Source organism: Opisthocomus hoazin, chromosome 8 (assembly GCF_030867145.1).
Source record: "Opisthocomus hoazin isolate bOpiHoa1 chromosome 8, bOpiHoa1.hap1, whole genome shotgun sequence".
Classification (NCBI taxonomy): Eukaryota; Metazoa; Chordata; class Aves; order Opisthocomiformes; family Opisthocomidae; genus Opisthocomus; species Opisthocomus hoazin.
The window spans coordinates 3,622,663-3,646,959 of record NC_134421.1 but is presented as its reverse complement, the minus strand read 5'-3'; the positions used below and the strand labels follow the sequence as shown (position 1 = coordinate 3,646,959).

Below are 24,297 nucleotides of genomic sequence, written 5' to 3'. Positions count from 1 at the left end.
GAGGAAGTTGATAAGGCCTTCTACAGGCAAGCAGCCTCAGTTAAAAAAAAAAAAAAGGTCCTGTGCAGCCTGCTCTGGGTGACCCTGCTTCGGCAGGGGGGTTGGACCAGATGACCCACAGAGGTCCCTTCCAACCCTGAACATTCTGTGACTCCATCTCCTTGGGGACCTGCCTCTGGCAGTGACTTGTGGAAATGGCTCCCAAGGAAGACGGAAACCTCACAAGCACGTGGAAGGAGAGACTTGTCTACAAAGCTCTCCGGATCAGTGCGTGTCCCGGAGCGTGTCCTCTTCTCTCCAACAGCAGTTTCTCCTAACCTTCCGGCAGAAATGCGCTGACGCATGCTCATCTGGCTGTCGTGAATTCCTCTCAAAATTGGTTAAACTGACTCAGTCTGTTACGGCAGCAAACTGTGTTTGTTTATTCTGTGCTGCATAATGATTTATCAACTCCTGCCTTATCGGTGAAGATGCAGAAAAGCAACTAGTCCGCCTTTAGCTGCTGTGCTGCAGTTTGCAAAGATCCCAAACGTTGTCTTGTTCCTTCCCACCCAGCGGCCCAGCCTGAGTACGCAGGGCAGGGGTTCTGCTGCGCGTTGTGGTTTGCATCCAAACTTCTGTGAGTATTGTGGTACTTACTGAAAATGTTAATATGCCAGAGCAGGAAAGGACACTCTCTCCAAAAACTGGGCTCTCCTAAGGCATCGAGTGCAAGATGAACTCAGCGCTTCTGAAAACCCTGACTAATATACACGCTTGTAACGATATCATATGCCATGGCATTATTCGTATTGACATAGATGGACATAGTTTTTCTTTCAAAAGTAAAGCTAGCAATGGATCTCTGTCTGGCTTTTAAGTAAGTAGCTCTAAATAATTGCTGGCAACCTTTTCTGAGCCGACGTCTTACTGAGACGGATTCAGAAGTTGATTTTTTTGCATTGTGGCAGAGCAGAGGTGGGACCAGGCCACATGTAACATCACCAGTGAGCGCCTCGGCGTGATTAAGGTCCGTCAGATTTTGCATTGCTGTGTTTGTATGTGATGTGAGCCAGAAAAGATTGACTTGGTAATGAGAAAAGACGTATTTGTTTCTTTAGAAATAGTGAACAGTCAAAACTGTAAGAAGAGTTTGAGTAAAATTAGGTTGGGTTTTTGAGGGATGCTTTCTTAAATAGAAACTGGCTTGTTAATCACTGCCGCTGTCACGAGAGAAGATGGATTTTCTCTCACTTTTCCCCTTGCGTACTACTGCAGGGTAAGGAAGGGGAGGAAAGTGGGGGGATGGAAGAGAAATGTACCAAATGGCTGAAAACCTTCAAAATGTGGGAATGTTACGTTTTCCATCAGAACTGGGAGCTTAGAAAGATTTGCGGGGAAAGGAGAATGTTTCCAGTGAAACACTGTTCCAACTCTGTAAGCCTGCCTGCCTTCGGGTTGCTGTGCTGCTGGAGGCATTTGTTTTTTTGGATGAGAAGACAAACTGATAGCCTAACTATTTGTGGTTATTTAAAAATGTTTTCCCAATATTTTAGGCCTGTTTCATCCCTGTGTGGTGGCCCAACACCCGTCTGGGAACATCCATCCTGCCTGCCTGGAGTCACATTTAGCTTCAGTGTCTTACCCTGCTGCCACAAATATGACATAGTGGTGTAAGTGCTGTTGTAAGGGGCTGCATTTTGGCCCCAAAGAGGCATGTTTGTAAGTGCCAAGTGGAACAATCCTCTGTCTACAGGGCTTGACATCTCTTGGGCATCCTTTGTTGCCATTTTAATAAACCTGCGAAGGTACCATGGCAACTGGGTGTGATAACAACAGCCCAAGCAGGCTCAGATGGAAGAAATCCTATGCAGAATAGAATTTAACCTCTTTTTTTTGAGTATTTGCTGTCTTTGGTGCTGTGTACAATGTGGGTTTTTCCATTTGTGTAGGAAAGAAGGGCTTGCCTGTCGCATTTTTGCTTCGTTGACTTCACAATTTCTGGAATAATCTCCAGCTTCTTGTGTACAAAAGTATGTGAACTTCTGTAAATGGGGTTTGAGGAGGATGCGCTTTTGGGAAAGTAGGTGCCAAGCAGCAAAAGGTTGGAAGGAAGAGGGGGTATTGATTTGATCCCTCCCCCCTGCCTTGTTTTCTTTATTTTTTTCTTGTTTTCTTTTCTTTAGCGTAGTTGCACACCTGCTGTTCGTGTTCAGTCTGCTGAAAGCCCTCCGTGCTTCCCAGAGAGTTCCCACTTCCATTCCCTATTAATTTTCTCTCTGAGAATACAAATTAATGAAGATAAGTAACAATTTGAAAGACTTTCTACATCTTCATCACTTTGGTGGCACATCTCATGCAAGCTGTCTTAATAAGCTGTGATGGGATCAACCAAGAATCACCCTGTGCCTCCTTTCTTCTGTATTTTCTGTCTATGCTGGGGTGCAAAGAGAAAGTACAGAGAGGTCTGGCTTTAATTGCTCAATATTGCGCCCGTAGGAGAAATCCTTAATTGTAGGCTAAACCCAGATAGAGGGACATTTTGTGTTGCAGGAGGAAAGCAGTGAACTGTGAAACAGTTCAATATTTATACGTACCTGCTTGGTTATCATTCATTTATTGTTGAAGCTGGTAGAAAGTCACTTTGAAAATCTAGCATTTGAATGGGAGATGGATATTTTTTTTAGTTTTCCAAAGGCTGGTGCGTAGAAACCACGTAAATATTTATTGATCTTATGTTATTTCTTAAAATGACCTGTTGAAGCACCCCTCACCTATGTTAGTGTTTTCTTATGGACAGAGAGGTATGGCTTGTTCAGCCTGGAGAAGAGAAGGCTGAGAGGGGACCTTAGAAATGCTTACAAATATCTGCAGGGTGGGTGTCAGGAGGACGGGGCCAGACTCTTTCCAGTGGTGCCCAGCGACAGGACAAGGGGCAACGGGCACAAACTGAAGCAGAGGAAGTTCCAGCTGAACACGAGGAGGAACTTCTTCCCTCTGAGGGTGACGGAGCCCTGGCCCAGGCTGCCCAGGGAGGCTGTGGAGTCTCCTTCTCTGGAGATATTCCAGACCTGCCTGGACAAGGTCCTGTGCAGCCTGTTCTGGGTGACCCTGCTTCGGCAGGGGGTTGGGCTGGGTGACCCACAGATGTCTTTTCCAACCCCGAACGTTCTGTGATTCTGTATTGCCTGTGTGTGCAGAGCTAATTTTTTTTTCCCCTCCTCACATGTAGTAAGTGGTAATTGCCAAAGGAAAACATTCGTGCATTGGCAGTCATTCCATGTATTGTTACCTGCTTTCTTTTGCAGGTTTCTAACTTACTCCTATCTTCTGGCCTTCAATGCGTGGCTTCTGCTGGCACCGATCACCCTGTGCTACGACTGGCAGGTCGGCAGCATCCCTTTGATCGAGTCCGTCTGGGATGTGAGGAACTTAGCCACAGTGTTCCTGGTGCTGGTGATGACGCTGCTCAGCCTACACTGCGTCGCTGCGTTCAAGGTAACACCAAAAGGCAATGCAATGTTTTGTTTAAAATCTTTTGGTTTCCGAATCTTCAGCTGAAATGGTCAACAAGTGCAAATTTTCCTCTCAAATGCGTCGTATTGAGGTGAAAAAACCCATATTGCTACGTAACTAATGCAGCCAAGCTTATCAGATGAAAATGTCCCTGTAGTTGAATGTCTCAGACGCTTAATTGGTCTGATTTGAGGGCAAAACTTGGCCTGGAGTCCTGCATTCAATTACTGTTAATGATCCCGACCCCGCTGAAGTTGTTAAGCGTCTCTGCCTCTGCCATAGTCATTAGGCTCTTTGTCACTTGCTTCAGACAGGACTGGGAACTGCCAGCTGCAGAGCCATTCGAAAATGAAATCAATTATTGTGTTTGTAGCTTTGCGATGCTTCTAAAACCAAAATGTTGGAGACACCTTGATGACAGGATTTCCCATCAGTGGCGTAATGGCATGTGGGAAATCTGAAATGATCTGGAAGTTGTTATTTAGAGGAAATAATGTAGTTGGTAAGCCTTGCTTCACGTATCAGCCTCTTGGATCCACCATTAATCATATTGCAGAGGTGAAAGTGAGGTAGTACTGGACTTGTCAGAGGACAGGTATGTGCTTACATGGAAGGATTTTTTTTTTTGTGGATCACAGGAAGTTACAAGCTATTCCTACTTCAGCTGTGTTATGGGAGCTTCTTTAGGAAAGGTGTTGGTAATCAGTTTTGAAATAGCACAAAAGTTGGATCACTGAAAAGCATGGCAGGGGAGCGGCAGGTGTTTAATACCCATCTTCTGCTAAAAACATGCAGGTCGTGTACGTGCTTCAGTCTACCCTACCAGTCTTCCTTGTGCTCCTGGTAAGAGGCAGAAGATGAACCCAACAGTTTGAGACTGCGGAGTCGTTAATTTAGATTATACACTGACAGATGCTGTCTGGGAAATATGGGAGAATACCCTATTAATTACTCACTGGTTCTACCTGGAGGCTGTACGTCATCTTGTGTTCCTCCTGCTTTCATTACTCACTGCTAGAGATATTCAGAAGTGCTTGTGTTGGACCTAATCCTGTTCCCAGAGAAGTTAATGATAAAATTCTCATTATCCCAGTACTGAACACTTTTGAAAAATGTTATCTCATGTTCTTTGAAGTTTCGGTTGCTTTTTCTTTCTTCTCCTGTTGTCAGAATGGGTGCTATGTGCAAGATTAATGTTGTTGGTTTGCTGGGAAAATAATCTTTCAGGATTACCCAAAGACATTTTGTGCTACTTTGTTTTGGGTAAAGCAATGATCCAGAAGGATTCCTTTTGGTAACTGAATTGTTTGTGTTCCGTCAAACTGCAAAACAAACTATTTCAAAACATTTTATGCATTAAATGTCTAGATTTTATCATCTTCCTTTTTTTTTTTTTCTTAAAGGCAAAACAGTGCAGTCTGGATTTATGGGTACCACTGTTTGATTAGAAACTGCAGCTCCACATTTTTTGTCCGCATAAGTTCACTGCTTTGCTCTTAACCACTGTTAATGTTGCGTTAAGCAACATGAATTTCACTCTCCACACATTTACTTACTGGATGCTTTGAAATTCATCTTGCAGATTCCTTTGTGTTTATCCTTGAGAACCCCAAACACGGAATAAATTTGGTCTGAAGTGAGCTGCTTTTGTGTCTAACCCAAGTAAAACCAGAACCATCACGTATTCTTGGCAAAGCGCTCTAATCGGTCTCCGCTCGCAGCCTCCCAGCAGACCCACTGTGAACAAGGAACTGGTAATGGTTCCTGGGGGCAGCGTGGACATGCTTCCCCCGGCCCTGGGTATAATTAGAGGTAGCTGAAAAGCAGAATATTTCGGAAAATTCTCAATTTCTGAAGCTAGTTTCTGTTTTATTTCTGACAACTCTCATAACAACCCAGTTGTCATGCTGCCGTGAAGTGGTAGGAAGGTGACTGTGTTGTGCCGAGCTGTATGAATTATCGAGGAAGGCAAACAGTGGGAAGAGCCACATTTCCTGGAAATAAATTGTCCCATTTGGCTTTGGACACTGTCAGGAATGTCTTCTACAGCAAGGAGCTGGAAGTCCAGGACACACGAACTGCAGGCACAATTCACATTAGGCTCTTAGGAAAGCTTCTTTCCAAACGCAAGAGCAGTGGCCTTTGGTATGACATTGCTCCCCCCAAGAAGGGACCGTCCTGCAGTCAAGCCCCAGACGGGCTGTTTCTCAGTAGCTTGACCTGCGTCAGGTGATTTTTCACATTTCATAAAGTGTAAGATGTTCTGCTTTCTTTTTCAAGCAAACACACAGCACTGTCTTAGCAGGCATTTTTCTCTCCTTTTTTTCATTGCAAAGCCTGATCTGGAGGGAATGGCTGGCAGTTTTCTCAGGAATGGTGGTAGAGTGAACAGGTATGCGGTTTGTGTGCCTTTTGTTGGAGTGTGTAGGTCTGCAGGGGTAAGAGAGGACAGAACCTCACGTTCATTCTCACTGGTGCTAACACTCTCCTTGCTGTGGTATGGAGAATGGAAACGCTAGGAATGATTTTGGCAGCAGTGAAGACAGTTGTGCAGTGGGCACTGAGCTGATTTTCAGTGACAAGAGGCTATGTGTGTGGATCACAGAATCACAGAAAGTTGGAGGTTGGAAGGGCCCTCTGTGGGTCACCCAGTCCAACCCCCTGCCCAAGCAGGGTCACCCAGAGCAGGCTGCACAGGACCTTGTCCAGGCGTGTCTGGAATATCTCCAGAGAAGGAGACTCCACAGCCTCCCTGGGCAGCCTGGGCCAGGGCTCCGTCACCCTCAGAGGGAAGAAGTTCTTCCTCCTGTTCAGCTGGAGCTTCCTCTGCTTCAGTTTGTGCCCGTTGCCCCTTGTCCTGTTGCTGGGCACCACTGAACAGAGTCTGGCCCCGTCCTCCTGATACCCACCTTGAAGATATTTGTAAGCATTTCTAAGGTCCCCTCTCAGCCTTCTCTTCTCCAGGCTGAACAAGCCCAGCTCCCTCAACCTCTCCTCGTAGGAGAGATGCTCCAGTCCCCTCACCATCCTCGTAGCCCTCCGCTGGACTCTCTCCAGTAGCTCCTCATCTTTCTTGAACTGGGGAGCCCAGAACTGGACACAGTACTCCAGATGGGGCCTCACTAGATCCACAAAACAAGCCAACAAGGAGACTTGCAGAACAGATCACACGGACTGTAATTAGAGAATGCATGTATTGGATTTCTGGCTTTGTTGCCACTGAATTTTAAACAGGGCTAATTTGTTGTTGACGTGTTTGATTGGGGCAATAACCCTGTTGGCATGTATGTGTAGTGCTGATAAAGGACGTCTAAGGCATGAAGCTTTCTTGTTCCGTTTCATTTTGTGAACATTATTATACCTCAGAAGGAGAAGAAACAGTGCTTTGCTTGGGTCGTGTCTGTTACTAGATGGGGGGGTTTGTGCTGAAAACAGCAGAAACAGAGAAGGCAGCTCTCTGCTATTGTTTGGAGAGAGAAGCCTCCCTCCTCATCCTCCTCATCCACTTTTGCTCTTGTTCTCCTTCATACATAACGAGGAAGCTGCTGGAGAAGTTGCTGTGTTGATTCCTTGTATAGAACTTCCATTCGCTGGGTCATTTCGTGTGCGGAGCGCTAATACCTGTTGCTTATCGGCCAAAGAGCTCCCCGTGAGCAGCTCCCAAAGAAGGCCTTGCTGCTCTGCACAGCGTGGAGGTGTCTTGCTGGCACCATCCAGTGCAGCCATCCCTGTCACACGTGGCAATTAATGTCGGTCTTCAGGAGGCCTGAAGGGAGTGAAGAAAAAGCCTGCTCCTTGGCGCACCTCCCACTGGGGGAGTAAAGGACCTTACTGTCATCTCTGGCCAAGATTTTTTCGTAGTGACTAACGTGGCAAAGCTGCAGTTCTTTGTTAAGCAGCGTTTTGAAACCTTTTGAGACTTGATTTTTCACCACACAGTTGCCCAGCATGCTCTGCAAATTGGCCTCTCTTGGTCTGTTTTAGCCAAGGCATCAGGAGTCACTGGGGGGGTTCTTGAAATCCTCAGGTTCTGCTCAGCGCTTTCCACTGAACTTCCTCACCCAGTCTGGTTGGGCCTCGAGTAGCGTGCTGGGGGGGTGACAGAGGCTGGGGATGCTGCTGGGAATGCCTACATGACAGAGAGATAGTAACAGTTGGGAAAGGAGGATGAGACTTGTTTGTGGCTCATTTTGAGAGACAGCCTCAGCTGCAAGGAATGGCCGTGATCTGTCTTCCAGCTTTGGGACTAGGTAGATTGCAAAGGTACCGGTGAAATGGATGAAGCACTCTCTTTTTGGTTGCCAAGCATGCCGGTTCCAAGACCAGAGAAGTAATCTGTTTGATGCTCCAAATGGCCACTAGTGTACCCAAGGGCCCGTAGCGCTGCCTCTCAGTGCTGGAAGAAGCAGCAAGCACCTGGTGAACCGGAGAGAGGACAATTCTTGGCGTATCTTCTGGCCGACAGTTATTTCTCTGACAAGTCATAACAATTCAATGAGCATGAAAAGAAAACCTTTCAGGTGTTTGAAACGCCGCTCTGCGTGGAATTTTGAGGTCGCTGCTTGATTAGCAGTGTGATTTTGGACTTGATGATCTTAGAGGTCTTTTGAACCTTAATGATTCTAAAATGCAGCGTGTCCTGTAGTTGTAGCTGTGAACGCAGGGGCAGAGCACGTGATGGATCAGATTCCACTTGATGTGCAGTACCTGAGATATGGGCTGATAGTGGGAAAACTCACGTGTGTGTGATGGGGTCATTCAGAGCAAGGTGATCTGGAAAACTCGTTTGAAACAGCAGCTTTTGTGCCCGACCAGTCTGGGGGAATTTATTGTGTCTCATACTGCTTGGCCCTTGCCTTGCATCTGTACTCCTGACCAGTGCTATGGAGGTACCTTCTGGTGGTTCACAGCACCGTCTGCGTGCTCAGCAGGAACGCGTAATGATGTGCAGCAGTCTGCTCATGTCTGAGGAGGGAGTGCTACTTACGTTTCACATCAATTAAAAAAAAAATCTCTAATGTTGTCTAGGCTGTATCTTCTTAAGGAACGTGATTTGCTGCTGTGTGTGACGTGGCTGCGTGTGGTACAGGAAACTGTGGTGGTTTTCAGGTTATATTCATAACCTGCAACTGAGGTATATAATTATCCTATTCTTTCATATGCTACAGTTGGTGGGTTTTGCTTCAAGTCTCATTTAAAGGTACTGCTGCCTCTATATTTCTCTGCATACTGCTTCTTAGCCAAGACAATTTTATACCAAATTATTATGACTTTAATTTGCGCTGTAATTGGCATCATATTGCCATTTATCCAGCGGTTTGTTTGTACGAGTATCATCTAAGCATATTCCTCAGTCACTTGCAGACTGTGTTTCTCAGCTGACAATGTTTAATACCATCAAGGAGAAGAGCACATTTGCACCTTCTCTCTGTGTGCATGCTTCTGTTGTTTCTCCTAGCACTCCTCAGGTGTGTTCTGTCATGCTATTTACTTTACCCTGCACTCCTGAGACCTTTGCCTCGTTTCCTGGGTTTGGCATTTCGTTAATAAATCACAACTTATGGACCTTTCTGGGGAACAGTTGCCTTTTATAATATTCTACGGTAGTATCAGCACAGTTAGAAAGCATGCCTAGCAAAATTCATACGCCACAACACTTCCAGAACAAGACTTGCTTCAAAGGCACGGCAAGGTGAATAAAGCAATTTATCGATGGAGTCTATCTGACGAGCTGGAAACCACAGTCATTTTCATAAAAGGTCCATTTAAAATAAATCCCGCTTTCATTTTCCTGAGGGCCCTCTTGAATTTCTTCCACATAGAGAGAAGGTCAGGACTGATGTTCTTAATCCTTAGCAGTGAGGTTTTTCTGTGCTGCTTCTGTTGTTAATGTTTGCTGCGGGGAGAGAGTAATAAGCCAGAAAGACTGGGTTTAGTGAAAGCCGGCGGAAGGGGGGAAGCCCCTCGCGGGCACCATGTGTGCCTCGCTGGCTGTGTTTCTGCTCCGCTGAGTGTGGCAAGTGGATCAGCTGTGGGTCCCTGGTGGGGCTGGAAGGAGCATGGAAGCCTTCCCAAGGGGCTTGCTCTGCCAGCCAACAAACAAGCAAAAGCAGAAACCTTCCTCAGCCTGTATGCAGCTGCCGTTCTGAATTCAAAGAGCAAACACAAGAACTATCAAAATACCTTTTGCATCAGATTTTTTTTTTTTTGTCTTAGTAGCTGTTTGAAATAACAGGGTTGGAGTGCGGTAGTCTGAGTAAATACAGCCTTAGCTGAAGCAGTTTTGATATGGCTCACCATGAAGATATTCAACATCTCACTAAACAGGCTCTGAAATCTCGCAGGAGTTTGGCATGCTAGGTAGGTAACTTTCAAAGGGTTAGGCAGTTCTGCCATTTTCAGCATATTAACACTGAATTACTGTATTTTCAAAGAGACTCTTTTTGTTTGCTACCACTTCTTCTGATTGGATTTATTATTTCAAGACCCACTCAGAACTGGAAAGTTTGGAAGTGGCACAGTTGTAGGGTGGAAAGGAGAGGGTAGGTGGAACGAGGACCAAGAAATTTACACTGCAGCAGATGATGCTGCTGGTTGTTCCTAGCTGGTCTGAGTTAAACATTAGGGTGCCAAACTATGGCGTGATGTTTATTAGGACCTTCTTGTTCAGTGTTACCTCTTAAGAGGGAACTCGCCATGAACAGCGTTGTTTTTACGAAGATCGTTCTTGTACATACCACAAGCAGTGCACGCGTGTTTGAATTTTACCTTTTTTATTTTTCTTTTGGGCTTTTTTTTTTCCCCCATGTAGTGAAGCAGCCTGCAGTCACAGAATAAAAGGGAAGAGGGAAAAACAACCTCAAGGTCAAAAGCATTTTTCTAATTCCTGGAGCAATTCACTGACTTTCCTTTTGGAATGTTCTGCTTCTCTTTCAAAGATGCATGTGCTCCTGCATCCTGCTCAGATCGGCTTCTCAAGCGGAATGAGAGGCTGCCGAGATTAAAGATTGGGAAAATGAGTTCGTATCTTCAGGGAATTTTGGAATCCTGGATAAGAAGGGCTGTAAACACACAGCTGAATGGGTGGGTAGCTGAGGTCTACAGGCAAAAAGAAAAGAGCAGATATCAAAATTTTATGCGAAGGTACTAAAATAAAAAGTAAAACGTTGGTAGAATACAATTCTGTGCCCTGCTGTGGGTGTTAGGATTAGGAACGGACTATTGTCTGCCTTTATTCCATGACTGAGAGCCGGGTTCCCAGAGTATCTGAGCATCCACGGTTCCCACTGATGCAGAGTAAACAGAGTTTTCAGGCACTTTCAGCATGCTGAAAAACAGGCTGTTTTACCCAGTGGGACAGACCAGGAGTTGCCACCTCCTGGAAAGGGAAAGTGAACGGTCTCGTTGGGGCGGTCGGAGATATGTGCCAAGGATTTTTCTGCCAATAATCCCAGGTTTAGGAAGCCAACCATACTTTCAGGGGTTTTGGTTCAGCGTCTGACTGGTGCACGTTTGCCTGTACACCAGTTCCTGAGCAGATGCTGCTCCTGGTGAATGGGAAAGTAGTTTCTGTTGTTGCCGGATGCTGGACATAGGATCAACGTGTCAGTTAATGAGCAGCAAGCAGTGGTGATGAAAATAGTGTTGTAAATCTCCATGGCTTTGGACTACCTGTGCAGTATAAAATCTGCTTAATTCTAGTGAGTAGTAACTGGGGGGGATTTTATCAGAACTAGATGATCACCGAGGAAAACCGAGCTATTTCAGGAAGACAGCGAGTTGCTAAGCCTGGCATTCAAGCACCTCGCGCTACTGAAGATGCTGGAGCTTTTGGGGTTCTTTTCGGTGAGATGAAAGACTAAAACTGATAAATTGTAGCGATTACAGAATTTGTGGCTCTCTTGGTAGGAGCAAGCTGATTAAGCCTGGTGTCTGAGCCAGATCTGAAGCTGGGCAGTTACCTTTCACTTACCAAATGTTGGAGTTTTTCAGACCATTTGTTGACACCTGACTTTTGGCACCATTCACTCAGTTGGGGTGGCGCAGGCAGCAGTGAGACAGCCACAGCTCCACAGTGCCCTCCTGTTTGGCCATGGAACATAAAGATGTACGTGTCCAGTTCTGGGCTCCCCAGTTCAAGAAAGATGAAGAGCTACTGGAGAGAGTCCAGCGGAGGGCTACGAGGATGATGAGGGCACTGGAACATCTCCCCTACGAGGAGAGGTTGAGGGAACTGGGCTTGTTCAGCCTGGAGAAGAGAAGGCTGCGAGAGGACCTTATAAATGCCTACAAATATCTGCAGGGTGGGTGTCAGGAGGATGGGGCCAAGCTCTTTTCAGTGGTGCCCAGTGACAGGACAAGGGGCAATGGGCACAAACTGAGGCACAGGAAGTTCCGTCTGAACATGAGGAAGAACTTCTTCCCTCTGAGGGTGACGGAGCCCTGGCCCAGGCTGCCCAGGGAGGTTGTGGAGTCTCCTTCTCTGGAGATATTCAAGCCCCACCTGGACAAGGTCCTGTGCAGCCTGCTGTAGGTGACCCTGCTTCAGCAGGAGGGTTGGACTAGATGACCCACAGAGGTCCCTTCCAACCCCTACTATTCTGTGATTCTGTGTCCCATCCTGATTTCTGCTGGTGGCCTGAAGGAGACCGTGCTGACAGAATATGGAGCATGGCACAGCTCTGCCATGGCCAGTCTGTGCCTGCCCCAGTGAGGTGGGACTGGGGAGCACCCAGTGCTTGCCTCTGCGAGCTTTACATCAACAGATTTTTTTTTTCCTGTGAAGGAATGGATCCCTAGGGCTGATTCCTAATTAGCTCAAGTTTGCTTTTTATCACCGTACGCGTGAATGCAGAGCGAATTTGACGTGCTTCTACACCACTGTCCCTTTTATCTTTAGTGCAGTAGATGTTTGCAGATCCTGACCTCTTGGCAGGTGAGATGCTGCCAGTGGCTTGGTGCAGGCCGACGAGGAGTCGTGTTGCCGACCTGCCTGTGGCTTCGCGAGTGACTGACACAACAGCAATACATGAATGAAGTTTGTGTGCAGTCTGCACTAAGGGCTTGCACAAAGGGAACAAACTGAAGAAGTTTAATCCTCAGTCTGTGGGCTGCAGACAGTCAGGTAGCTGCTTTGAATCTCAGTGTCTCTTTTGATGGATAATGCACTTAACTCCTAGGCCTGCATGCGTTGGAAAATGTGTAAGAGCTTTCATTGCTTTTATACAGCCGTCATGCACTACCGACTTTCCTGGATACCAGCTTTTTTGCGCTTGCAGTCGGATGTTCCAAGCAGAACATCTCACTGGCTGCAGTGGACCATCCAGAACTGGCTGGCAGAGGGTGATTTCTGCTTTTGGTAGGAAGGTAGTATTTACTCCCTGGAGCTGTTGGCTTTTCAACCCCATGCATCAGTACAGGCTTGGGGTGGACCTGCTGGAGAGCAGCTCTGCGGAGAGGGACTGGGAGTGCTGGGGGACGACAGGGTGACCATGAGCCAGCAGCGTGCCCTGGGTGCCAAGAAGGCCAAGGGGATCCTGGGGTGCATCAAGAGGAGTGTGGCCAGCAGGTCGAGGGAGGTTCTCCTTCCCCTCTACACTGCCCTAGTGAGGCCCCATCTGGAGTACACTGTCCAGTTCTGGGCTCCCCAGTTCAAGAAAGATGAGGAGCTACTGGAGAGAGTCCAGCGGAGGGCTACGAGGATGATGAGGGGACTGGAGCATCTCTCCTGTGAGGAAAGGCTGAGGGAGCTGGGCTTGTTCCGCCTGAAGAAGAGAAGGCTGAGAGGGGACCTTAGAAATGCTTATAAATATCTGCAGGGTGGGTGTCAGGAGGATGGGGCCAGACTCTGTTCAGTGGTGCCCAGCGACAGGACAAGGGGCAACGGGCACAAACTGAAGCAGAGGAAGTTCTGTCTGAACAGGAGGAAGAACTTCTTCCCTCTGAGGGTGACGGAGCCCTGGCCCAGGCTGCCCAGGGAGGCTGTGGAGTCTCCTTCTCTGGAGATATTCCAGACCCGCCTGGACAAGGTCCTGTGCAGCCTGCTCTGGGTGACCCTGCTTCGGCAGGGGGTTGGACTGGGTGACCCACAGAGGTCCCTTCCAATCCCCACCATTCTGTGATTCTGTAAATAGTGGAGAGGTGGCACTTGCCTCGTTCTTAAAATAAACTGCTAGAGGAAGAAATTAAACCCATTTGATTTCCACCTTCCTATCAAACAGGCAGGCATGTCTAAACACCTTTGGAAACATTCCAAGATAGAACAGAACGGAATTTGCTTGGACTTGTTTGGCCAGCTGGTGTTTTCCTCGAGGGGCAGCTTTGTCCACCCGGGAGGAAGGTTGTCCACATGGCTCCACTTTCCAGCGCCTCAGCCCTCGGAGGTGCCAGGGGATGCGAACGTGAATCCAGCCATCGCAGTGTGAGACTTCATGGATCCGGCACCTCAAGACCGTGCTTTCTTGGTGGGAAAGATGGGGGAATTTACGCTGGGTTTATGCAACTCCGTAGCTTGTGACAGATACGTTGAAGTAATCTTCGTACCTTCTGTGCTTGTACTTTGTGGGCTCTGGCTTATAGAAGGCTTGTGATTTAACAGTAGTCAATAAATATTTATTTGTGGCTCAGGAATATGTCTTGCATGTAACACGGGAAGATATTTTTCAGTTGTAAATTCAAGACTGACTCAGTATTGAATCGGTCAGTAGAAACTAGTTAGGGAAGTGAGAAATAAGATCTGGGTGGTGAATAGGGTAGCTTTCCTCCAGTATAAATTCTCAGCTATGGGCAGCCAGTGATTTAGGAATTGCTTGGACCAGAGGCGGCATCCAGACCATCTCATGAATGGCCACAGAGGAACTTCAGATGATCAGCAACCCCACCGGCTCCTCGCGCCCAGGGGCACTCTCCAGCCTCTCCTTCCGGGCAGGACCCAGCAACAGGGCCAAAGGTGTCAAGTACACGAAGTGCCCATACAAATTTTGGGGAAGTTAATGGCTGGGTAGAGGAGATAAGCCCGAACTGAGCTCTGGAGTGACCACAGCACAAGCTCAGCAGTTTGACCTTGCTGGCTCACAGGCAGGACCACGCGTAGCACAAGATCAGCTGAAGCCTGGCCTTCAAGGACCAGGTCTTCACAAAAGCCTCTGCCTGAACCGAATGCTTGAAAAAGGCTGCTGCCAGATGTTTCTGGTTTCAGAAATAAGTAGCACCACAGAGGGCTCTGCTGCTCCGTGAAGCTGGTTGGGGACTGCTGGGCTCCTGGCTCTGAGCTCTGCCCGAGGGACTGAGCTGGCAGCCCTCAACGGCGTTAGTCTAGAGCTGTGACTTGTTGTGGAGGGAGAAAAGGCGCACAAATCCATTTTCTTCCTCAGCCGAGCTAATTCCCGCATTTTCCTGTTTCCCATTTGATATCCAGGTTTTATTTGTCTTTCTCCAGCATTGTTTCCTTCGCTTATCTGCAGCGCTGCAGCCTTGAATAACTCGGTGTCCTTCATAGAGATGTTAAGTAGAGGTTGCTTTCCCAATTACTGATTTAACGAACAACAACTGGAGAAATATTTGATAGCTGATTCATTGGAAAGCAAGAGCGTATCTTGGGGACAGAGAACATATTATGCATTAGCAGTGCACTCCCTTTGGCCCAACATGCCTTCTTGTGCCTCCGGGTCTTTGTTGTCAAACCCCTGGGGTAGAGCGGTGGCAGCGAATGGGCACCATAATTAGGCCAGACAAGGTGGGAAGGGAAAGAAAGTGTCAAATGGCAGGAGAGAAATGGAGTGTGTGTGTCCTGAGCTGGGTGGGACGGAAGCTGGAGTTGAGCTAGGACTGATAATTTGCATTCAGAGTCGAGAAATTATTTTTAACCCATTTTTTTTTTTCTGTTCAATTTTCTATTGCTATTAGAAGCCAAAATGACCATTACTGGGCACCGCTGGTCATCAGCTTTATGGATTGGTGTCAGCTTCAGCTCTGGGAATAATGTATTTTAGGTGCTGTGGTGACTGCAAGAAGGCACTAGCAATTGTGATTCAACACAGTGAAGAAGTAAATAGAAGCGGGTGATTGTGGTGCTGTTTAAAGCAGACACTGATAAAGAAGTCTGAAGGTGACCCGCAGAGGTCCCTTCCAACCCCTACTATTCTGTGATTCTGTGATTCTGTGTGAATTCTGCTCCTCTCTGCCTTGTGTTCCTCGGAGCTGGGGGAAGCTAGTGCACCTTCTTGTGATCCTGTGGTTCAGCTCCTCTGAAGCGACCCCAGACCCTCCTGACATGTACCCTTGCATTTGGTACCCACGGAAGATGGTCGTTGTCTTTACCACGGAATAGGATGGCTAGATTTTAATAATGGGACTTTTGAATTTCAGCTTCTGGCTAGGCCGGTGGTAACTGGTGTCACAGTCTGTAGCTGTGCGAAAGCCAGGCAGGTTGTAACGCTTGGCCCCGCGTCATTGACCGGGCTCCGCTCCTCTACTCAAAAGTCTTCTTCAACATTTCTATATTTAGATCCCTCCAGGAAAGAGAAGTCAGTTTGCTCTCCCAAGCTGAGAAATTGCCCACAACAATTAGAAAGTACTGCAACCATTCAGTGATTCTGGTTGCATCTGTTTCTGAGCATGAGGAAGCTTCTCCCAACGGCTGCAGGAGGACTCTGCAGCGGCTGACGAGGCAGCCGTGTCGCGGGGCAGGGAAGCACAGATGTCTGCCTGGGTGACTGAGCAGACCTAATGCTACGCTGCTGTTAGCCTGATGTCCTTCTTTGAGATCACCAGCGGAAAGCATGAGCTGATTCACCCTCTTAGGGTGGAGCTCAATCTGAAACTCCGCTTGCCCGAGGAGGCTCGGGTCTCTCCGTGGCAGGGACGGTGGCTGCGGCTGATGGCGGCATCTCAAGATGCTTGCGTTGGCTCTGCGGATCCCAGTTGTTTTGAATAGCGTGTGGCAATTCGATTTCTCCTCAAAGAGCGAGCCAACGTACTCAAGTGAAGGGCATTAACCGAGCTCAAGTGAGAGACATTAATTTCAACATAGAGCGTGTCTCACATTTCCAGCTCTGACTGTTGAGACCTTGTGTGCAAAAGTATCATTTCAAGTTTAGATGTGGTCTCGGAAGGGATAGAATGGCTGCATTAGTGGGCCATTTGGGGCTAGTTTTCTTCACGCAAAATGTGACGGATTGAACAGCTTTTTCTCAGTTATAAACGCTTGGGATTGAACACAGCAGTCTGTGCGTGTGTGTGATACGTGTTTGTGTATTTACACACAGCCACGCTGTGGTAGACGTGCAAATATATACATTCACACTATTCTATACTTACGTATTAGCAATATGGGGTATGTCTTAAGTACTAGCTATGCTGAAGAGAGCTGCATACAGTAGAGCTGACCTTGGAAAAGATACCAAGGGTAATAATACACCCTGTGGGCAGTGTTTGCGCGCTTGCTGGGCATATCAGAAGCACAAACGGTGTGTAAAGACGGAAGAACAGTGGCTTGGAATAATTTCTTTGAAATGCAAAATGTGTCAAACGTTAACCTAAGTTGCTCTTTTTATGAATAAGAATCTCAAAAGGAAAGGGGAAAGTTAGTGGCGGATTAAGTTGGATTTTTTTAGTTGATATTTGTTTAATTTTGTGTTATTACAGAAACTGGAACACAAAGAAGTTTTGGTTGGCTTGTTGTTCCTGGTTTTCCCATTCATCCCAGCCAGCAACCTCTTCTTCAGGGTGGGATTTGTGGTGGCAGAGCGAGTCCTTTACATGCCGAGGTAACTATTGCAATTGAATTCCTTTCTAATGAGACCACCGTCCCGTTTTCTAAAAGCAGGCATGATTGCTGCTTCCCTTTTACAATACTTCAGACATTATATTGCTAGTCAGTGTGTTCTCTGCCTTTGAGTTTTGGCGTGGTAGCATGAGAGGTTTTATAGTCAGTTGAGAGCAGATGGCTTGGCAGGAGCAAAGCTACCCAAAATTCTTCTTTTTTTTTTTAACACAGTTTTTTTGGTGTGCTTGAAACTGCTCAATACAGAGATGAGATGTTGTTTCTTGAGCATTGTCCTCCAAGACTTTTTTTCCTGGTAGCATTGTCAACTTCAGTTGTCCAATGCCCTTTACCTGAAGGACAGCAGCTGAAAAGTTAATCTGTCATGCTTTTACTGTGGTGATGCTCAGCTTTCTCACTACATTAGGTGGTCAGTAGAAACCAAGGTGACTGTTGTCATCTTAAAAGGCTGCTGGCTTCAGTTGTGGAATATGTGCATGACCTCCTGCCTGTAAGCGATTGACTGCATATGCATTGAAGAGTAGAGGGTTTGCAGTTGGGATTTCCCTCAGCTTCCAGCCTCTGACACTTGTCCCTCCAGCAGTCTGCGTGCTTCCAATTGCGTTTACACAAGGACAACTTTGAGGTCTTACTTCTGACATCTCCACAGTACCTAGATCAGAGGCTGCAGTGGCAGTCAGAGGACATTCATCCAAGATACACCAGACCATTGTCCCTTTCACAGAATCATAGGATGGTTGAGGTTGGAAAGGACCTCTGGGGATCACCTGGTCCAAACTCCTTGCTCAAGCAGGGCCGTCTACAGCCAGTTGCCTGGGACCATGTGCAGGCAGGTTGTGAGTATCTCCAGGGAGCAGACTTCACAACCTCTCGGGGCAACCTGTGCCAATACAGTTTGTTCCAGACATGAGCATAAATGGTCGTTCTTGGATGCTGCAAGTCAGAAAGCCCAATTCTGCCCTTGGGTGCAGAGGATCAGCGTCCGTTACCTCTAATAGGAACTGCCGTTGTGGAGCTGTTGACAAAGCACAAGTTCTCAATTTCACTCTGGATTACTTTGTGATAAGCGAAACGATAGTTTTATTCCACAAAATCTTTAAATTGTGTTCCTCAGAAAATGTGGATCCGAAAATCCTACGAAAAATGCTTATAGGTGGTCTTTTGCAAAGCTGTATGCGTATTCTGATCGTCATTTGTATAAGCACTATCACAGAAGGGCTGCCTGTTGGTGTAAATCTCAGGCTGTGCAGGAGCTGTTGCATTTCTTAGAAGCTTCTTATCCGGTTAGGCTGCATCTCTGTGCTCTGCAATACACTGACTTGCTTTTTGGATCAAATCCTGCTGACTTTGTTCATATCACTAGCCCTGCTTTTGTTTGCTGAGAGTACACCTGAAAGTATAGCGAGTGAAAGTCGTCCCTCGGAGTTATTTTGCAAATGATACCCTCAACTAATGGATCTTGCATCGTTGCAAATTAACTTGGAAATCAGATTGCTTTAAATTCATGTAACAGAAAATGAGGAAACACATGAAAGCGCAAAGCTATTAAGGAAACAGTCAGCTGAGCACAGGGCTGTGGTGAGAGGTTGCGTTGCTGAATCTCAAAAGAACAACTGCGGAAAATACTTCAGCCGTCAGCAGTTCCTCGTCCTCCTCCAGATGAGACTGCTGACATAATGAGAGGAGGGGCAATGGAGAAGAAAAAAGGGTATGTTTGCACAGAGAAAATTAATCAGCGTGAACATGTGTGCATAAAGTTTGTAGAATGCTTTTCATCTCCCTGAGGGCTTTGCAAATATATGACCTACAAAGCAGGTAATTGATAGTTGCTGCTTTTTTTTCAGGCAGTAAAACTGAGGCAGAAGGATTAAATGATTTCTCCAGAGGAAGTCTGTGTCGGAGTCGCTGGGGCTCATACTTTGCTCAGATCACTCATGTCCTGCTTTGCGATATTTGGTTTTTGCTCTTACCCCAGGCTGGCAGGCAGCTGCCGTGAAGAGCGAAGGCAAAGCCTGGCAGTTTGTGAGAGAGGTGGGCAGTGTCCGGCCAAAGGATCCAGAGGGAGCTGAGCTCTTGGCTCCGAGTTGCCAAGAAATGAGCTCTCTTACATCCTCTGGGTGCAAAATGCCGTGAGCAGGGAGGGGGACTGCTGTGAACATGCACAACTATGGCAGAATAAAAATAATGTGGGTGGCTTTTTGTTTTTTCCCTTGAGAGCGTGGCAGTTTAATAATGATGGCTCTAGGAAGGGCTCACGTTCTTTATTTAGAACAGCCTTTAGCAGTTTTTTGACATTACATCTCGAAAAGGGCTTTTCCTATCCTTTGAAGTTCCTTCTCTGAAACGCAGTTAGCAAGCCAGAGGTTGTCATTCAGCTTTATTCAGACAAAAGTCGGGAATCGGACGCGGAGAACTCGGTGATCTGTGGTTTGGGGCTTGTGCTGGAAGGTGCATTTCTAGCTCTTGTTTCAAGAAATAGCCTTTTATTAATAATTATGAAAGTGAGAGTTGCATGTGTGTGTCACAGCCTGAAGTCCTCATTTGGTGTTGCTCGATAGTTACCTAGGAAAAATGTCAAGCATTTCTTTTTAATAAAAGTGAAGTAAGGACCTAAGGATTTATGTAAAAGATGTTGTAAACAGAAAGGAACAAGGAATAAGACTTTTGCTTGGTATCTAATTATGTGGCTGGGCCTTGCCTTCTGGGGATTGATGGGTATTGGGAACAATTCCTCTTCTGTCTGCGGCCGTGCCTCGGGGGAGAGGGATGTGGGCTAAGTCACAGTGGTTGAACGTTTTCTTTAATTGGCTTTAGCAAAACAGAAATATTCGGAGAAAATATTGTTTGTATTTAGTTTTCATTTGAGGGTTAGAAGCACATATTTGTGTACATCAGGAATTTTTAAGAATAATATTACTTTAGCCTGAAAAATGTCATATGAAAGAAATTTATTTCAACTTGTAAATTTGTTGTTGTTTTCTTATCTTTAAGAGGGGAAAACTTGTTTTCAGGAGGGCTAGGGGTGTGAGATACGTATGCTGGGAGCGGTGAACAGGATACAGCTCCACAGGCCACGGTTTTCCAAAGAGGCATCACGATAAACAGCTGGATCAGTGGAAGATTTAAACCACGGCAGGTTCTTCCCCCTGCAGAGTGTCGATGTGGTGATGCTTACAGTGTATCTGCTGGCGCTGCTCAGAACAGCACCGACAGCCCAACGGTTTGAAAATCCAGAGTGACTGTGCCTCCAGTTATTCCGAGCTGTGAGCAGTCTGCCCGTACTCAAACAGGAGCACTAGCTCTTCCTCCGTGTTGCCCTTCACCATGCAGAAAATGGAGAGGTGACACAAACTCTTTGGGCCATCCTGGAGCTACCTGCCCTACTGAGGTACCAGCAGAGCTGGGGTTGCTCTCACCTCATGGGATCGGACCTTTCCTACCTGAGCAATTTCTGTGTTTTCCTCATCTTTCACTGCTGCCCTGGTAGCAGTGGCTCCTGGCTGGGCTGCTGTGTCGTAGCTGGACAACTTAAGCTGTTTTCACAACCTGATATCAACCAACAAATCAACTAAAACATTGCTATGTGGTTTATTTCCAATTTGCTGAGAGCAATGGGCAAGCCACTGGTACCTGCACCGTTTTTATGGCAACTCATTCGTGGTGGATATTGCAATGAGTGGGTGCAGAGTACCCAGCACGGGCAATTACGGGCTGATGTCATTTTTTTCACCAGCTCCTCGCTATATCAGGAGCTGATGTTGCAACACTAATTATCAATACTAGAAGATGAGATCATGGCTAGATACAGGATGGCATTTGCTTCAGCGTCTGTCTCAAAATCTGCGAGAAAGCCAGCATCCAGGAAAAAGTGCGCTTCTATTTTTCAGGAACTTAACGTGTCATGTTAAAGCTTTCTCCGTGCATAGAGCGTGCTCTTGATTCTTTGTGCTAATGCATTCCTTCCAATTAGTGTATTTCCATACGTTATTAACTTTTGAACCTGGTAGGGAGTGGAATTGTCTGTCATTTATATGAACGTGAGCAGAAGTCGCCTTTGCTTACAAGGCAGCCGCTTGAGGATGGAACTTACTGGTGCTTCTCTTTTGTGAAAGCAGATTATGCTCTTCGCATTATCTTCATTTTCTTATAGACCAGTAGTGTAATGGGGCAGTGGTGTATTTCCAGTTTCCTTTGCCACCCCTTTCTTTAACGTTGTTTGAAGCTACATGTTTAACAGGAGCTGAAGTCCTGGTTACCTGTTCAGAATTCCTTCAGTATTAGGTCAGATCCCAGTAAGGGATCATCTGGTTTCCAGAAGAAGCTTCTCTTTTCAGCTGGAGTCAAATCCTGACCCCAGCAGTGTCAGCGCAGGAAGTCCCATTGATTCCATGGAGCCAGTTTATCTGCTCCCCAATCTCAATTCCACGACATAATTAAGCTTTTTGCCTGCTTTGAGGTTAAATCCACAGTTCATTTGGGATTCGGAGATGGAATCCAAGTCACACCTGTTCCATTTACTTAAAAAAAACAGGATTTAATGCCTTGCTCTGTTGCTCCTGTTCTTGTGAGGGCCACAGGGCAGCCGAAGTGTAGAAGGAGCGAACTGGATTATATTCCCTGTAATTCAGCCATGGACCTGAGGGCACTGGAAGGGGACTGGGAGGGCATTATGTGATGACAGTGGGCCTGACCCCAGCCCTGGTCTGGTCCCTTTCTACCTGTGCCTGCTCCAGGACATTGATTGCAGCAGCGGTCTGCAAGATGGCTGGTGGCTAGAGGCGAGGTGGCATGGACCTCGGCTGAGGTGAGCAACTCCAGTTCTGCTTCCCCATCCTTTAAAACAGGGAGAACAACTCCACTCTGCCCTGTGGAAGGAGACAGAAAGAGTTCTTGCTGATTAATGAGAATTAACAGCTTGTAGAAAGCCTAAATGCTGGAAGCAGCTACCTTTCAGATGCGTCTCCAAATCTAAGCTAGCTTTTGAAGGTTGCCCACCCCTCTTAAACACTTTCAGCAGAAATGACAGCAGCCGTCCTCTCTTACTGCAGGCAAGAAATGGCGAGATGCTGGTGCCAGATATTTTGGCAAAAGGCAGTAAAGACGTAGGAATAAAAGCTGAAGTGATTCTGCAAAGCTGAAAAAGATTAGCTCGTGGCACGTTGGGTCTAGACTGCAGTCTTGCGTTATTTTACCTAAATTTAAACCATGCTTCTGAGAAACATGTTGTGTTTTGGCCATGTACAATCGATTCAAGAAGGAGCTAAATTTGTGTGGAGAAGGAGCATTAATGGCTATCCTGGAAAGATTTTGTTTTCGTTGTGGTATTATTAGGTTAAGGGAAAACCTTCAAACACATTTATTCTGCTCTTGTAAATAATACAGATATGTTAGGATATTGCTTTTAAAAATAGTAAAAAGTTAAATGTCATCTTGTGGAAATAATCTATTTGGTCATGTTGATTAAACGAGGAATTCTTATTTACAAGGGAATACGCTGCCCTTAAGAAGGTGCCTTGTGAAATTTAATAGAAAATAGTTTGTTACATGAAGTTTGTGGAGACTTGTGATTGGATCGAATGGAAAATTATATAGAATTCCAGCAGTTATTGTGGTATTTTAATTAAAAGTGTAGCATATAGACCCTTCCCCAGTAAAGCATAGAAGGTTTAGGGAAATTTCTGTGGAATCCCCGTGGAATTATATCGGGTTTTTCATTTATAAAATGTTTTCTTTCCGTAACACATACAGTAATCAGGAGCCTGAGAAGTTTCTGTATTACCTGGAAATATTTCAGATAGGGGTCTGTTGGAAGGAAAATCTTGGGCTCACGCATTCTAATGGAGCGGGATTGTTTAGCACGTGGGTTACTGGAAGGAATGGAAGGGAAATGTGTCCAAATGTTAAATAGCTATTCAGAGGTTAGCGAAATCATTCATTTCTAGTCCGTATTTTCTCTCTAATAAGGAAAAGTTCCTGCATTTTCTCTAATTACATCATGTTCTGACTAGAGGACCACATTGCCAGTGGAGGTAAATCATCTTGATGACTTAGCTGAGGATGCCTGAGTGTCTTTAATATAGGCCTGCATAGCTTTTAATTTAGAGCCAGGGACAAAGTCGAACACCAACTCACAAGGTACCTTTCCAAATTAGATGTATTCTGCCCGTGTTTATGGGCCTCTGTGTATTTGTATTATGACTTGCAGGCCTTATTCCAAGAAAAGGCCTCTTAATTCTGGTGAAAACTGGACGTTTTATTCTGCAGACTCAGTAGTAAGTTAAGTATGCTCCCCATTACTTGGTTGTCACGCTGATATTTCTGAGCTGTAAGGCTTGTTTTTCTCCAATGGGATCGAGTTTGTACACTAAATGTTATATTTTGATGGAGGTTCTGACGTCTTTTAAAACCTCTAGTAACCAAGGAAAAAAATGTAGTTCTATGTCATCGTTACTGGGAGACAGGCTGTTCAAACAACGCTTTTCTCTTTGTCCCCAAAACTCAGTACCAGTGAAGAAGCAGACACATGGTGAATGCTGCTGGCTGTCCGCGTGTGACGGAGGCACAACTCGCATCCACCTTGCCTTTGGACATTTAGTCTAAAGAGGTGACTGTTCCTACAGGTTTTTCCCTTATAGCCCCGACTGGTTGAGAAAGCTTTGGTACGAGATTTTCTCGTGGAAAATATGACTTTTTAGTTAACCCAAACTTTTTTGCCAAGGTGCGCTGACTGCAGTGACATTTTAGATAAAAAGGCTGGAAATAAAAGACTTCAACCAAAGACAGGGTTTGTGGTCAAAAGGATGAGGATGACAGAAATGAACAGTTGGATGGAGGTGGCCCAGAATTGCCTCGTTGGCAGAGGAGCTCATCTGAGAGTTGGGAAGTCCTGGTCCATCTGCCACACACCAGTGTTTTTCCAGCATTGATAGTGCTGGATCTACATTCTGCTGGATCACTTAGTGGTGGCATTTTGATCCAGACCTGATCCAGGCCCATGCTTGCTCTTCTGTCCAATTCCC

The 24,297-nt window shown here is 46.2% G+C and overlaps 1 protein-coding gene across 1 annotated transcript in view; it reads left to right on the top strand.

Annotated features, from left to right (window-relative positions):
• The window catches only part of TMTC1 (transmembrane O-mannosyltransferase targeting cadherins 1), a 163,444-nt gene that overhangs the window by 73,830 nt on the left and 65,317 nt on the right, over positions 1–24,297 (top strand). Inside the window, 2 exon segments of the mRNA XM_075428669.1 lie at positions 3,288–3,477; positions 17,140–17,261. Coding sequence (XP_075284784.1) covers positions 3,288–3,477; positions 17,140–17,261 — 312 coding nt within the window.